Here is an 18462-nt window from a genome sequence, read left to right as displayed (position 1 = left end):
CAAATCTAGACGCACGTCGGCCCCTGATGCTAGATGCAGTCGTGTCCATCACAATTATGGCATTTCGCAAATTTTAACAGCCGTCTGCAAACACACACGCACACGCACACACACACACACACACACACACACACACACAGGGATGCCATTAGTCTCCGATGGAGCAACACTAATTATTGAGCAACTGTAATCCAATTACACTATTCTCTTTACAAACACACACACACCCCATTCTCTTTAACAAGGCTGTCTAGAGGAGCTGGGATCAGCAGGGACGACAATGATCAGGAGTGGGGAAAGACCTCCAATGGGGACGAGATCATTGGAAATGACAATCACACCATTCTCTTTACACACACACACACACACACACACACACACACACACACACACACACACACACACACCGGGCCGAGCCTCCAATGGGGACGAGATCATTGGAAACGACAATCAAGTTGGAGAGAGACTGTGCAGACACTACAGGAGGAGGGAGAGAGAGGGAGGGAGGGAGAGAGAGAGGACAGAGAGAGAGATAAGGAGAGAGAGAGAGAGATAAGGAGAGAGAGAGAGGGAGGGAGGGAGAGAGATGGGGAGGGGCATTGTCTGGAGTGTGACTGCTCCTCTGTTGTGTCCCAATCAGCTCCATTTGTCTGTGATCCGGAACACCAAGAATCACTGAATCATTGAGTCCGTCGCTAAAAGCCTTCACCTCAAGCCCTGGTGTCTAATCTGTGAAGCAAAACCATATGTGTGTTTTCGGGCTGAGTAGGCTAATGGGTTATGACAGGACTGGACCTTACACTAGATGCTAGGCAGCCGGTAGAGGAGAACGAGAGGGGAGGAGATCAAGAACTCAGATTAGAGAACACGAACGCAGATTAGAGAACAAGAACACAGAGCAAAGAACAAGAACTCAGATTAGAGCACAAGAACAAAGATTAGAGAACAAGAACTCAGATTAGAGAACAAGAACTCAGATTAGAGAACATGAACGCCGATTAGAGAACAAGAACGCCGATTAGAGAACAAGAACTCAGATTAGAGAACAAGAATGCAGATTAAAGAATAAGATCGCAGATTAAAGAATTAGAATGCAGATTAAAGAATAAGAATGCAGACGCAGATTAAAGAATAAGAATGCAGATTAAAGAATAAGAACGCAGACGCAGATTAAAGAATAAGAACGCATATTAAAGAATAAGAACGCAGATTAAAGAATAAGAACGCAGACGCAGATTAAAGAATAAGAATGCAGATTAAAGAATCGTCATGCGTGCGCAGGGTTGGGTAGTAACGGATTACATGTAATCTGGATTACGTAATCAGATTACAAAAATCAAGTAACTATAATCAGCCCAGATTACATTAAAAAATTGTGTAATCAGATTAGTTACATTGTTGGGGATTACCTGATTACATTTTATCATGCAAGCAATGCAACTTTTTAATGATAGCCTAGTTATCTTTTAATTCGACAAGCTTCGGGCTTGCTGGTTCGATCCCCGACCAGTAGAAAAAATGTGGGCGGGGGAAGTGGTTGAGCACTGCTCTCCCATGCCCACATCCACGGCTGAAGTGCCCTTGAGTAAGGCACCTAACCCCTCATTGATCCCCGAGCGCCGTTGTAGCAGACAGCTCACTGCTCTGGGTTAGTGTGTGCTTCACCTTACTGTGTGCTCATTGTGTGCTTCACCTCACTGTGTGTTCACTGTGCTTCACTAATTCGCGGATTGGAAGACCAAATTTCCCTCACAGGATCAAAAGAGTACTTACTAACTTATTTACTATTGGGGCACACTGCCTGATCTTTTCCTCCTAATCTTAATGTAGCCTCTTGTTTTAGTGTCACCGTTTACTTTGAGAAAGTCACCAGGTCCCCCTGGTTGAAAAACATCCCAAAGGAATAATTTTCTCACCCCCACAATTGAAATGGACATGGTGTCATTCAATCTCAGGCCATGTCCCTGGGTCAAAAATCCAGCGAAAGCTAAATTCATTGTCCAGTTGTGCCCTTATAAAGGTTAAACTGAGTTGTGCATGTTTGGAGAATAGTGATCCATGATCACATCCATGATGACTAAGTGATACATTTTGGGATGGGGAAAATTTCAACCACCAAAATACCACCCCCAAAGATTTTTGGAAGAAAATATCAGTTAATTCACACAGGAATGCTTTACTCAGAGCAAAGAGATTTCTTAGAGGTAATGAAATAATAAACAGAAAAACTGAATGAGAATTCTTTCATCAATTCAGTGGTGGTGTATTTTACTTAAGGGACATATTTATTGAAGTAATCTAAAAGTAATCCTAAAGTAATCCGATTAGGTTACATGTTTTTGGTAATCCTGATTACGTTACTGATTACAAAAATTGCCATGTAATTTGTAGTCAGTAATGGATAACATTTCAAAGTAATCTGACCCAACCCTGCGCGTGCGTCCCATCTCGGCCTGCATGTAGTGTGTGTGTGTGTGTGTGTGTGTGTGTGTGTGTGTGTGTGTGTGTGTGTACCTGCGGAACTTGTCCCTCATCTTGTCCAGGTCGTCGCGCGTGCGTCCCATCTCGGCCTGCATGTAGTGTGTGTGTGTGTGTGTGTGTGTGTGTGTGTGTGTGTGTGTACCTGCGGAACTTGTCCCTCATCTTGTCCAGGTCGTCGCGCGTGCGTCCCATCTCGGCCTGCATGTAGTGGCGGCTGGCCTCCCACTCCGTCTCCATGGCCTCCATCTTGTGTGTGGTCTGGGTCAGCCGCCTCCGTAGGTCCTCATTCTGCTGCTGCAGGATCCTGTGGGGGGAGGAGAGAGCACAGCGCTTTATACACACACCACACACACACACACACACACATCATACACACACACACACACACACACACACACATCATACACACACACACACATCATATACACACACACATCATACACACATCATACACACACACACACACACACACACACCATACACACACACATCATACACACACACATCATATACACACACATCATACACACACCACACACATCATACACACACATCATATACACACATCATACACACACATCATACACACACACACACACACACACACACGGTCCTCATTCTGCTGCTGCAGGATCCTGTGGGGGGAGGAGAGAGCACAGCGCTTTATACACACACACCACACACACACACACACATCATACACACACACACACACATCATACACACACACATCATACACACACACACACACACACACACACACACACACACACATCATACACACACACACACACACACATCATATACACACACACATCATACACACACACACATCATACACACACATCATACACACACACACACACACACATCATACACACACACACACACACACACACATGGTCCTCATTCTGCTGCTGCAGGATCCTGTGGGGGGAGGAGAGGACATTTTGATGATATGCCGGTCAAATATCCTATTATCGCTTCTTAATTAGTCAAGTTGAGGAAAACTGGAGACAGGCTATGTAGCTTAAAGAATGACATAATCAGGCTGAATAGAATGCAACATGTTCATTAGCCTAACTTACGTAAACATGCCTAACAAGATCTAGCCAGTATCTATGTTTTCATGGACAGCAAGAGTCCGCTTCGTTCATTGTTTTAAAAAGGCTACGTTGTTTGTTGCTGCTACCCACGTTATCTCCAGTGGTTCCACTGTTTAACTTGCACAGATGCGCACACACAAGAATGAGCGCTCACACCACTACCCCCTAAGGCTATGCCTCTTTATTTGATAACAATAAATTAAGAAATGTTTCCTATTCTGGGAAATGTTTAGTTTCTTTTTCTTTCGGTCCGTGGTTCAATGATACCGTTTAATTGTGCCGGAAATTATCTGCGGACCAGCAATCTCCTCATCCAGCAGGCCCTAACTCTGCAGATTATAGACAGAGAACGCATAGGCCTACTGTATGCTTTTGGTACAGAACACAGTTGCATGTCCAGTGTACACGGAGAATGACAGTGTCTTGGAGCGGCCGCACCCCCCGCAACTCCACTTCCAATGTCACGGATTCCGACAGATAGGCTACGCCCGACACTTCTGCTTTTTATCTGGTGGTGGTGGAGTTGACCGGACATCTGAGGCTTCAGACGTTACCAATTTATCATCATCCATTGCGTCTGGCCTCTAAAAAAACTTTTAAGGCTAGTCTGCCTGGGCCTGGCCATGTTTGAACCGCCTCACTCATTTGTTCGTTGTTTAAGATGGACATTTTAAGCGTGCGCTTCCTATTTGAAATGTTTCCTATTTGAAATGCAGCATAGGCTATGCGTGCTGTTTAATAGCTTTCAAACGGTAGAGCCTGTACATTTAAAAACACAGCCAGAGGACGTATTGCTTTAATTTAGGCTTACATTTTAAGGCTTATTCTCAAATTCAGATTGCGTTAGGGGGAAGGGATTATTAACCAATTTCAATCGGACAATTTGACCGGAGAGATTTAATTTTGTCGGACATTTCATTTTTTTTCCGGCCAATGTCCGGTAATTACCAGACAACGGAAACCCTGGTGTGGGAGTGTCTGTGTGATGAGTTAACTTTGTGGCGAAATCGGATGACGCATCAGATTCACAGGACACTGTTGTGTTGCTGCTATGCATATCAGAAATGCAGTATTTTCTAATTTTATATCAGTAGTTTATTTTCATATCATATAATACTGTATATCATATATATATGTGCATATAAATTGTATGTCCTCTAGTGATCCAAATTATTGAAATTGCATTTAATAACACATTTATTTTTTTATTTTTACACACACCCCAAAATTGAGATTCGTATCGAACCGTGGATCAAAAATCATGATTCAAACCGAATTGTGTATCGTTACAGCCCTATTATCTTCAGCTCTATATGTGGTCCAAAGCATTACATGTTAATGTGGAGGGTGGGTGTGTGTGTGTGTGTGTGTGTGTGTGTGTGTGTGTGTGTGTGTGTGTGTGTGTGTGTGTGTGTGTGTGTGTGTGTGTGTGTGGTCCAAAGCCTTACATGTTAATGTAATGTTAATGTTCATCCTTCATTCTCTGGGCAGTTCCAGCGTTATGGATGGACTCATATTGGTAAACAAAATGCCTTAGAGTGGGGGCAAAATTAGTATCAGTGAATTAATTTGCATAACTTTTAATGTAACCTCTGTCCTCAAATTTCATATAATCAATTTCATCCTAAGAATACAAGGCATTTTATCAGCATTATGGATGTGACATGAAATGGACACACTTTTGTGAGAGATTACAGGTTTTCTACAAACTGTGAATTTTGAAGAAAACTGCTAAAACTATGATATATGTAGCATGAAGGAGACTTGAATGAACACAAAAAGTGTGTTTTTGAAACTGTCATTTTCGTAATGCATTATGTAGGAAAAACTGGCGTTATGGATGTGACTGTTTCACGTTATGGATGTGACGTGTCTGAACCAGTCCTCGACAAACTACATAAAACACATAATTAAGTAGTGAATTTTGATATGAAACAATTGAAATAGTAATCATGAAAAACTAGCGATGAAATTATTGCTTCCTCAGTGCCCACTAAGAGACACAGGAAGAATCAGGACAACAAGTCATTTAAAATATTAAAAAAAATATATTTTTTTCTTTTACCGTCATCAATTTTGGTCAGTGATTCCCGGGTTACTGAAACACCAGGGAACATGAAACTTGGTGGCCACTCCCCTAAATAACTAGCCCTACCTGAACCGTTGCACCCAAGATGACAAAATATTTATGGTATGTTAGTCTCAAGAGCCCGCATCAACCTAACCCATACCCACTCATTTGTGATTTGCACACATAAAGTACATGTGCACACACGCACATGCACACACACACACGCACGCACGCACACATACAGACAGGCAAGCACACACACACATAAACGCATATAGACAGGCAAGCGCACACACACACATGCACAAACACACACCCACATGAATGCAGACACATAAACACACACACACAGGCACGCATACGCATGTGCGCCTATAAACACACACATGCACACACACACACACACACACATAAACACACAAACACAGGCACGCATACGCACATGCACACACACAGACACACACACACACTCTTATAAACAAAAGCAAACTCACATATGCACACACTCATTTACATGCACATGAGTTGCAGGAGTAGGAGATGGAGACAAATTGACAAGCGTGATTTATTTTTGCGAAGAGAATATGCAGGACTGAGAGGCGGTCATATTTTGTACCGCTATGCGGTACATCTAGTTTATTGCTGCCGTTACTTATGTTACTCTGTGGGTATAAGCTACAGAGGACCTGACACTTCGAATGCTGGCATATCGCGTCACATTTAAAATTAAACTGTGTTAAGCAGACGTGAACGGCAGGCTGAACAGATCTGCAACAGATCGGAGGTTGTTATGTTAACTACAGCTGCAAAGTCAGCCATCTTCACCAGCTAATACAATAATCCAGTACAACAACAGTATGACAGTTACAGGAAGATAATCGCTCAGATTTTCGTTATTAGGCCACTTGAAAATAGGCTATGGCTAGGCTAATCACTGGAGGTATTTTAATATTATGTTTGTTTTGCTAATGGTTAGGCAAGGCCTCCCTGTGGTTTTGATCAACTTAATAATCTTTGAAATGTCAATTGTAAACACTAAGGTGAAATGCGTTGAAACTGACATGCCACCAGAACAGACGTTTTATCGGCTTTGAGGTATAATAAAGTCCCCAGTCTTGTAAATTTACATTATGTAACATCCATAACGTCACATCCATAACGCACCATTAAAGGTTTTAAAAGCAAGAAAGTGGCACAATTTGGTCATCACACTTTACACATTGATATAAATCAGCTTTGCACAGACACTATGGACATTGTCGCATCAACACTGTATGTGTAGCATAAACTTTTCCTATAAAACGTTTTGGATGTGACATGGCCATGGAACTTGCTGACTTAAAAACAAAAGCCTTACAAATGTAAGGAGTTGTGCTCTTAAAGGCAAGCTGAGCATAGACATTGCTCTACCATTCCCTTGTCAATCTGGAATTTGTGAAATGGCACAATTTGTTTGAACCTTGGGTCCATTTATCCACTTTTTAAATATGTATAATATTACCATGTGTAATTCTCCATCAAATTCAATCAGATCAGTTACAAACAATAAAATATAGACCTAAATGAAGATTTTAACAACAGTTCTATTTGCGTATGTACAACTTTTTTTTCCAAGGATGACCTTTGCATGGAATTGCCCCTCTCTCTCAACTGCTCAATGCAACGTCAGGAAATCGGTGCTCTCTGAATTTGAATGAATGAAATGTTTGCGTCGGACAGTCAATGCAAAATGAGGAGTGATTACTGGCGGTGATGACTCATGGAATACCTCTTATCCAATCAGATATTAATATTCGCCCGAACTGTTGAATAAAACAGCACATTGTACTTTCTGTATTTATTACCAAAGCGTTCATCCGCACACACACTTAAAATGGGGGGGGGGGGGGGGGGTGTGGGCCCCATTTCCCTCATTGAGGGAAGTCCTCATTTTCAGTGGCACACACACACAACACACACACACACGCGCGCGCACGCTCACACGTCAGAAGTGTTCTGAGAGGCCATGGCTGAAAGAGAAGAGCAGCATCAATGATTCATGCTGGTAGCCAAAGCTCAGACTACACACACACACACGGCCAGCCAATACTCTGACTGACTACACACACACAACCAATGCTCAGACTGACTACACACACACAACCAATGCTCTGACTGACTACACACACACAACCAATACTCGGACTACACACACACACACAGCCCATGCTCAGACTGACTACACACACACAACCAATGCTCGGACTACACACACACAACCAATGCTCGGACTACACACACACAACCAATGCTCAGACTGACTACACACACACAACCAATGCTCTGACTGACTACACACACGGCCAATGCTCAGACTATAAATAGCCTCCTCCTCCTCTCCTCTCTCAGGTGCCACCCCCTCTCTTCAGCCCATCTCTCTCTCTCTCTCTCTCTCTCTCTCTCTCTCTCTCTCTCTCTCTCTCTCTCTCTCTCTCTCTGCTGTGTGTTTCTGTAGTCAGCATTCGTGGGGAGGAACTCAGGTGTTAATGCAGCAGCAGCAGCAGCAGCAGCAGTTCTGTTATCTGTAAATGACCTACTGATGCCTACCGCCAAGAGTACAACTACTCTGCACGCACGCACACACACGCGCACGCACGCACGCACACACACACACACACACACACACACACACAAGGGTACAACTACTCCACACACACACACTCCAGGGTACAACTACTCCACACACACACTCACATACACTCACACTCACACACACTCACACTCACACTCACACAATATCCAGCTCAGGTCATCCAGAGTTCCCTTTTCCCTCTGTGAGAGGAGGTTTAAAGGTTCTTCCACTGAAAATGGAGTGAGAATGCCTGCATCTATGGAAAAGGAAAACACTGTTTTGCATGTGTGAATGGGGCTCATTACTTCTCCCCTTATGGTAGCCTGCTTGTGTGTGTGTGTGTGTGTGTCTGTATTCCCACCTCCTCTCTTTGGACTACTTCTCATGGCATTACATTTCCACTTACAAGTCAGTCGTCTCCATGGTGACAGGCAGCACAGCACCATGGAGACTGCATGGAGTTGGACAAGGGGCACAGAAGCTGTGTGTGTGTGCGTGTGTGTGTGGTTTCTCTTTTTCACACACACACACACACACACACACGCACACACACACACGCACACACACACACACTGCAAGTTGTTCCCACCCGGCCCTCCGTATGTGCTATGAAGGAGGTGAAGGACGCGCTGCGCTGCTCTGCTAGCGCAGATCTCACACACATCCAGATCTCACACTCATCCAGATCTCACACACATCCAGATCTCACACACATCCAGATCTCACACACATCCAGATCTCACACACATCCAGATCTCACACACATCCAGATCTCACACACATCCAGATCTCACACTCATCCAGATCTCACACTCATCCAGATCTCACACACATCCAGATCTCACACTCATCCAGATCTCACACTCATCCAGATGTCAGATCTAACACACATCCAGAGCTCACACTCATCCAGATCTCACACACATCCAGATCTCACACACATCCAGATCTCACACACATCCAGATCTCACACACATCCAGATCTCACACACATCCAGATTTCACCGACATTTGGATTTCAAACTCATTCGGATCTCACACACATCCAGATCTCACACACATCCAGATCTCACACTCATCCAGATCTCACACTCATCCAGATGTCAGATCTAACACACATCCAGAGCTCACACTCATCCAGATCTCACACACATCCAGATCTCACACACATCCAGATCTCACACACATCCAGATTTCACCGACATTTGGATTTCAAACTCATTCGGATTTCACACACATCCAGATTTCACGCACATTCGGATTTTACACACAGCCACATCAGAGCCACATCCGAGCCAGATCAGAGCCACATCAGAGCCACATCCTAGCCAGATCAGAGCCAGGCCTGTTATAAATCAGCGCTTGAGTCAGCTACTTCCTGATGAGGTATCTGTCAAGCAGCGAGCCATTACGATCTCAAATTATGTTCAAGAGCTTTTATTCCCATTTATCCATTTAAGTCCTCAGAAATCTAATTACACACAATCCATTGTGTGCAGGCCATCACAAAACGCTAATGGTGCTCTCATCTCACTCCTCAGCACAGGCAGCATCACCTGCTGACCAGCACAGGCAGCATCACCTGCTGACCAACACAAAGCACGAAGGGCCAACTAACACAACCGAGTGCGTGCGTGAGTCTGTCTGTGCGCGCGCATGCGTGCTAGGCTGAATCACTCAAGGCTGAATGGCGTTAATAGATGCAGCAGCATCTGCATGTCCAATAAGCAGACTGAATGTGCTGAAGTATAATTAAATGAACTCTGTTGATGCTGTGGAAATAAATCGTGGTTTTAGCCTTGTTTAGACACACACACACACACACACAGGCACACACACACAGACACAGGCGCACACACACACAGACACACACACACAGTCTCACACACAGACTAAGTGTTTGCTTGGTCTGTGAGGAAGAAGAGTTTGTTTGAGGAAGAGGACGTACCCCTACTCCAGAGGCATGCACTGTGATGTCAGCCAATCACATGACTCTGTGACCCCAGAATACGGCATCTAGGCCAATCAATGCCCAGTGCGAGTGACCACACCTACTGCCTACAGTCAGGATCAGCCCATGCGGCTCTGGGTCATTTAAAGCTATAGGAGCGCACACACGCACACGCACACACACAGAAATGTGTGAGAGAATGTCTGCTCTTCCTTTATCTCCTACCCGTCCCTGCCAGTAGGAGTGGGAGTGTGTGTGTGCGTGCATGTGTGTGTGTGTGTGTGTGTGTGTGTATATGTATGTATATATCTGTCTGTATGTATGTGTATGTATGCATGTATGTGTGTGTGTGAGTGTGTGTCTGCGTGCATGTGTGTGTGTGTGTGTGTGTCTGCTATGTGTGTGTGTGTGTATATGTATGTATATATCTGTCTGTATGTATGTGTATGTATGCATGTATGTGTGTGTGTGAGTGTGTGTCTGCGTGCATGTGTGTGTGTGTGTGTGTGTGTGTATGTGTGTGTGTGTGCATGTATGTATATGTATGTATATATCTGTCTGTATGTATGTGTATGTATGTATGCATGTATGCGTGTATCTGCGTGCATGTGTGTGTGTGTGCGCATCATTAGAGCTGAATGTGTGTTCCCTGCTGGAGATGAGACTTAAACCCCCCAGCTGTGCCATCAGCAGGCTTACACAGACCACCCAGGAAGCAGCCTCCGTGTGTGTGTGTGTGTGTGTGTGTGTGTGTGTGTGTGGGGGGGGGGGGGGGGGGGGGGGGGAGGGTGGGTGTGTGGCACAGCATGACAGAACCCCAACTGTTGTCTGATTTGTATGACGCGTAACAGACAGGACTGGCCTCGTACACACTAATCTATAACACACTTACACACTGATATATACACACACTAATCTATAACACACTTACACACTGATATATACACACACTTACACACTAATCTATAACACACTTACACACTGATCTATAACACACTTACACACTAATCTATACACACACTAATCTATAACACACTTACACACTAATCTATAACACACTTACACACTGATATATACACACACTAATCTATAACACACTTACACACTAATCTATAACACACTTACACACTGATATATACACACACTAATCTATAACACACTTACACACTGATATATACACACACTAATCTATAACACACTTACACACTAATCTATAACACACTTACACACTGATATATACACACACTAATCTATAACACACTTACACACTGATATATACACACACTAATCTATAACACACTTACACACTGATATATACACACACTTACACACTGATATATACACACTCTTACACACTGATATATACACACACTAATCTATAACACTCTTACACACTGATATATACACACACTAATCTATAACACACTTACACACTGATATATACACACACTTACACACTGATATATACACACACTAATCTATAACACACTTACACACTGATATATACACACACTAATCTATAACACACTTACACACTGATATATACACACACAGGACTGGCCTCTTACACACTAATCTATAACACACTTACACACTGATATATACACACACTGGACTGGCCTCTTACACACTGATATATACACACACAGGACTGGCCTCTTACACACTAATCTATAACACACTTACACACTGATATATACACACACAGGACTGGCCTCTTACACACTGATATATACACACACTTACACACTGATATATACACACACTGGACTGGCCTCTTACACACTAATCTATAACACACTTACACACTGATATATACACACACTAATCTATAACACACTTACACACTGATATATACACACACTTACACACTGATATATACACACACTAATCTATAACACACTTACACACTGATATATACACACACTAATCTATAACACACTTACACACTGATATATACACACACAGGACTGGCCTCTTACACACTAATCTATAACACACTTACACACTGATATATACACACACTGGACTGGCCTCTTACACACTGATATATACACACACAGGACTGGCCTCTTACACACTAATCTATAACACACTTACACACTGATATATACACACACAGGACTGGCCTCTTACACACTGATATATACACACACTTACACACTGATATATACACACACTGGACTGGCCTCTTACACACTAATCTATAACACACTTACACACTGATATATACACACACTAGACTGGTCTCGTACACACTAATCTATAACACACTTACACACTGATATATACACACACTAGACTGGTCTCGTACACACTAATCTATAACACACTTACACACTGATATATACACACACTAGACTGGTCTCGTACACACTAATCTATAACACACTTACACACTGATATATACACACACAGGACTGGCCTCTTACACACTAATCTATAACACACTTACACACTGATATATACACACACAGGACTGGCCTCTTACACACTGATATATACACACACTGGACTGGCCTCTTACACACTGATTTATAACATACACACTTACTAGGGCTGAACGTTTTATTGCATTTGCGATGATATCGCGATATGATGAAATGCGATTTTCTAACCGCAAAGGACTCCACTGCCTTAAAATTACTTTCCCTTTCTGTGAGTTTCTCTCTGTGTGTGTGTGTGTGTGTGTGTGCATGTGTGTGTTTTAGTTTTGCAGTGGAGACGTGCGTGCAGTCAGCTGTCACAGTGTGAGACATAGATCTGCTCTGACAGCCTGTAAGGCTCCTAGGAGGCTGCGATTACGCTTCACGTGACACGTCACCAAAGCACCGACTCTTCACACCGACCGTTGAAGAAGCAAAAAACGTAAACAAGAGGACCAGCTAACAGTGTCAAGAAAGGTCTGATCAGTAGAGCTACTTTGGTTAAAAATAAACCTCTTCATTACCTTTATCTGGAACCTGCCATGTCCCTGGTTCTAGTTCATAATTCCCCTGTGCTGCTACTCTGGCTGGTAACTTCGTTCACTTGTCCAGCTGACGATTAAAACTCCACGACTGTTTAGGCTGCACAGCAGCCATTCACCTGTGCACTGGGGACACTCTGCTAATGGTGCCCTCATCTCACTCCCCAGCACAGGCAGCATCACCACGGACCTGAAGTTTACTGAAGTACAGTGACAGTTGGGGCATTTGCGATATCCAAGGGGGTTGGCGGTGCCAACATTTCATCTCACAGGTAATGAATTGATGCATAATGTTATCCGCGAGTAGTTGACACAGCTAACAACCAAAAACCCAGCTGTTCTAACATTAGCTGACCAGCTAAGGCTCTTAGGCTACATACATGCTGCTACCTGCTGATACCTTTGCCTGTTTAAAGAGTTTTGTCTCCGCGATTGGCTTTGTTGTGATATGAACAAACTAGTTAATTTGCATGCATGCGTATTGCGCTGCGGTGTTGATGATGCTAACCTTTAGTTAACACCTGACCGGTCATTCGGCCGCATTTTGCGCTGCAACAATCTAGTTTGTTCCGATTCACGTGCAAGTAGCCTACAGAGGAGAGGAGCGGGTCTGTGTGTGTGTGTGTGTGTGGGGAGGGGTAGATGGGGAGGGGACGGGCATATTGGGAGGGGTGGGGCATACTCCTCCTTCCCCTCCCATCTGGCTTAGAGCCAACACACAGAGAGAGAACACGCCACCACCAAACATGACAGACTCGGCCACGACACACACACACACACACACACACACACACACACACACACACACACACAGGGCTTGGGCATCCTAGGCAAATACAATATCACACAATTCATAACAGTGACAGCACACTCATAAAAAAGGATGAACTTACTTGATCCTGTCAGAGTCTGATAAGGACTCCTACAAAATGAAGAGAGAGAGAGAGAGAGAACAAACATGGCGTTAGTTTGTAGTAGATGCAGAGCAGATGTTAGCAGAACTGACAGTCATCATATTGCAAACACACACACACACACACACACACAGAGTGTCTGTCCCACATTGATGCCTTCACACCCAGCACAAGCCAATAGCACGCACACACGCACGCACAAAAATAATGTACTACCATCACACACCACGAAACACACATAATCATTTAGAAGTATGATCACTTTAGAGACTACTTTGAGAGTCACTGTACAACAGGTATCTTTGATTCTGTTCAAACAAAACAGTTTAGTCATGCCGAGAAAGAGGAAGGGTGTGGGGGGGCAGCTGCAAGAAAAGGTGTTAAACGGCAGGCATGCGTGTGCGTGTGTGTGTGTGTGTGTGTGTGTGTGTGTGTGTGTGTGTGTGTGTGTGTGTGAATGTTAAACGGCAGGCATGCATTCATGGGACACCTGGTGTTTGTGAATGTCTCTGTTTGAACACAACGCGATGGTGTGGGGAAGAGAAAGGGTTAAGTGCAGTGATTGGCAGAACTGGCGTTCTACATCATGTGCTCTTAGCTGGCCGAGTCGATACGAATATGCCGCGTGCTGCGATGAAATCAATGTGACAGCTCTGTCGCCGTGCCAACGGCAGGCCCATCACGCTGCGCATGACTGGGTGCACACCAGCTCCAACATACAGTTAGCGTGTGTGTGTGTGTGTGTGTGTGTAAACCCATAAATCAGCAGAGAAAGGCATCATGTCCATGTAACTATAGTAACTATTCTAGGCATCATGTCCATGTAACTATAGTAACTATTCTAGGCATCATGTCCATGTAACTATAGTAACTATTCTAGGCATCATGTCCATGTCAGAACACTGCTGTGGTGGCTGAGTCAGTGACGACACTACGACAGCTGAGTGCTTCATCAGTGGATTTTCCACTGAGCGTAAGCGTTCTCTTCCTCTCTTCTCTTCTCTATTCTGTCTCTCCTCTTCCCTCCTTCTCTATATGGGCTATATCCCAGCTCTTCTCCTCTACTCCTCCTCTCCTCCTTATCTCTTCTCATCCTCCACTCCTCTCATCTACTCCTCCTCTCCTCCACTCCCCCTCCTCTACTGCTAGCGTAGCTCAGCTCTGCTCAATCAGCCACTCACTACTGCTAGCGTAGCTCTGTTAGCTCAGGCACTAGTGAATCTCATGTACAGCTAAATAATCCTACCTCAGAGGTTTCTGAGCAAAGCTTTTAGACCGGTTCCATAAGGACATCAAACCACAGAACCCCTGAGGGTTCTACACTGCAGCATTCTTTAAAGTACTATAGAGTCATAACAGAGCCTCCCTCATCATGAAGGATGACACTCATCCTGCACACACACTGTTTGCCCTCCTCCCATCAGGCAAGAGGCTACACAGCATCGAGGCAAAGACAACCAGACTGAGGTTGAGCTTCTTCCTATCTGCTGTTAGACTGATACATTCATCACCTCTGCTCTGATCTGACCATAGACTGCTCTCACCAGACTGCACTTTAGGCAACTTTGAGCTTTGGACTTTGAGCACCCTGAACACTGCGGTCATTCACTGCACATACTGTTAGCACTGCTCTGCCCTGGCTACCTGTTAGCACTGCTCTGCCCTGGCTACCTGTTAGCACTGCTCTGCCCTGGCTACCTGTTAGCTACCTGTTAGCACTGCTCTGCCCTGGCTACCTGTTAGCACTGCTCTGCCCTGGCTACCCGTTAGCACTGCTCTGCCCTGGCTACCTGTTAGCTACCTGTTACCACTGCTCTGCCCTGGCTACCTGTTAGCACTGCTCTGCCCTGGCTACCCGTTAGCACTGCTCTGCCCTGGCTACCTGTTAGCTACCTGTTAGCACTGCTCTGCCCTGGCTACCTGTTAGCACTGCTCTGCCCTGGCTAACTGTTAGCACTGCTCTGCCCTGGCTGAGGGGAGCTATGCTAGCTATGCTAGCTGGTAAGGTAGCCCAAAGTGGAACTCCTCACAGCCTCCCTGTCCCTGCTCACAGTGGCCATCTCCACCATCTGCACCTGCTAATGTCACTGCTATTTGCATGAGCCCCACATGGCACAGGGGAACAGGTAGCTACGCAACTCCAGCCATATGAGTGTCTTCTGGAACACTGCCCCCAGGGGATAAAAGCAGGCACGGGGGCAAACATAAGATTGTGGTTACCGCGCTCAGGGAATGAAACACAGACTCAAGGGGTTGTCTAGGTAACACACACTGTTATTCCTCGCCAGAGTGAACAGGAGTGCCCGTTATGGATCTCAGGGGAAAACACACAGGGGGGTTACCAAGGAGAAGAACCCCGTTATGGATCTCAGGGGAAGAGGGGTTGCCAAGGAGAAGAACCCCGTTATGGATCTCAGGGGAGAGAACCAGCAGGCAGGGAGAGACGCAGGGCTCGTAGGGTCATTTGGGTCGTAGAGGTCACGCAGGGGTCGCAGAGGATGAGAAGACTTGCGGACGAGGCAGCGCTGACCCTTCACATACCTTGAGCTGTGATAAGAAAGAGAACGAGGAGGACTGTGGCGAGGGGGCCTTGGGGGAGGGGCTCTCCGTGTGGGAGGCGGCCGGGGAGCTGAGCTTGGGGGGGAGGGGCGGAGACGTCTCCACCGCTTCCCTGGAGCGCGTCCTGCTGAAGTCCAGCTGGGAGACTGCGTGCTGGGCCAGGTGATGCTGTGCGTGTGGTTGCTGTGGCGACTGATGGTATGGAGATGGTGTGTGGTGCTGATGCTGATGCTGCTGATGCTGATGTTGATGCTGATGATGCTGCTGATGATGTGGTTTTAAGTGATGCTGTGGCTGGGAACCACGGCGACTCCGCTCCTCCCAATCCGATTCGCTGGTCCTACGAGAATCCCCTCCTCCTCCTCCTCCTCCTCCGAGCCGCCCGTAGACGGGTCCGTCTGATTTGGGCCGGGCTCCCTCGCGGTCTGGGTCGGGGCGCCACTTCTCCTGCTCCCGGTCCGAACTGTCCTTCCGTGACTGCGGCATCGATTTGGGTCGGCTCTGGGCCTGGCTCCGGTCGTCCTTATCTCTCTCGCGTCGGGTGGCCTGGTGCTGGGCAACCCAGTCGTCCCAGGGTCGTTTGCGCTCCTTTTCGGAGCCCTTGCCTTGGGTCTGGCTCGGTTTGTGTTTGTGTCCGCCGCTCTTGGGTGCGGAGCGGGCCGGTGGAGCCGGTGGTTCGGGCTTCTTGCCGCCCAGCAGGTGCATTTGGGCGGGGCTGAGCACGCGGCAGGTGATCTCGTCCAGGAAGTGGGAGAACTTGAGCTTCTCCTCCAGCAGGTGCATCCTCCCTGTCGGCGAGGACGACAGCCGGCTCAGCGGAGAGCTCTTGCCCTGGTTCAGCCCGCCCTGCTCGCGGTCCAGAGACGTGCTCTTGGGCTTGTGGCCGGCGGCAGGACCTCCACTGTGGCCGCGGTGCTGGCCCAGCGTCTCCACGGACTTGGCCTTGCGCAGGCCGTTGGTGGGGGGCAGCCCCGGGGGCGCGGGCGGCTGCTTGAGGATGCCCTTGGGCGGGAGGGGGAGGGGGAGGTGGAGGGGGCGCAGGTGGGGGTCCCTATGCCCGCGCTTGGCCGCACCACCACCTCCTCCGCGTCGGGGCAACGGGGCCAAGATCTCGGCCGTCTCCTTAAAGACGAGCGAGCGCTCGGGGCTGCGGGCAGGCGATGGCGACCCGCCGTGGAAGCACAACTGGGCCGAGCTCTCCGACGTGGCCGGCTCGTCCTCGGCCGACAGCGCCAGCAGGTCCTCGCTGCGGCTGAGGAAGCGGCTCAGGCCGGGCGCCCCGCGAGGGCGAGGGGGCAGCCGCACGCCCACCGAGCCGTGGCTGAAGATGCGCGGCGGCGGCAGCACCGTGACGTCCAGGCTGGACAGGCTGGACACGTCCAGCTCGCTGTCCTCCGACGCCAGCGACCACGAGGACGAGAAGACGTTGGCGCCGGCGTCGAGGCCCGGGGGGTGGCTAACGGGGTAGGGGTTGGTGAAGCGCGTGCGCAGCAGAGAGGACGACGCGTGGTTGCGGAGACAGATTACCTGGGGGGGATCGGGCTGGGCGCCGCCGGGCGGCGGGGGTGGGGGTCCGGCGGAGAGGTCATCGCGGAACACGGCCGTGCTGTGGCGCGTCTCGCGGTGCTGGGGGGGGGCCTTGCGGTAGGGCTTCCTGGCGGGACCCGTGCTGGTCATCCTGCGGCGCGCTGGTCGGGTCCTCTCGGTCCGTTAGTCCTGCACAGTAGAGAGAGCCGCCGTCAGAACACCACAGCACAGTGCGCACACACACACACACACAAACACACACACACACTACAGA

At 47.0% G+C, this 18462-nt stretch overlaps 1 protein-coding gene across 1 annotated transcript in view; it reads right to left on the bottom strand.

Moving 5' to 3' along the window:
* tjap1 (tight junction associated protein 1 (peripheral)) overlaps window positions 1-18372 on the bottom strand; it is a 58405-nt gene extending 40033 nt beyond the window's left edge. The window contains exons 1-3 of the mRNA XM_076286365.1: window positions 18189-18372; window positions 14082-14110; window positions 2624-2785 (exon numbers count right to left, since the gene is read on the bottom strand). Coding sequence (XP_076142480.1) covers window positions 2624-2785; window positions 14082-14110; window positions 18189-18338 — 341 coding nt within the window. The 5' untranslated portion in view covers window positions 18339-18372. The remainder of the gene's footprint in view (window positions 1-2623; window positions 2786-14081; window positions 14111-18188) is intronic.
* Between the last annotated feature and the right edge of the window lie 90 nt (window positions 18373-18462).

Source organism: Alosa pseudoharengus, unplaced genomic scaffold, assembly GCF_046254945.1.
Source record: "Alosa pseudoharengus isolate Yale_2024_CS ecotype anadromous, Long Island Sound unplaced genomic scaffold, YU_APseudo_1.1 YU_APseudo_1.1_scf_15, whole genome shotgun sequence".
NCBI lineage: Eukaryota > Metazoa > Chordata > Actinopteri > Clupeiformes > Clupeidae > Alosa > Alosa pseudoharengus.
The sequence above is the reverse complement of the archived record's forward strand: the minus strand, read 5'-3'. Positions and strand labels throughout refer to the sequence as shown.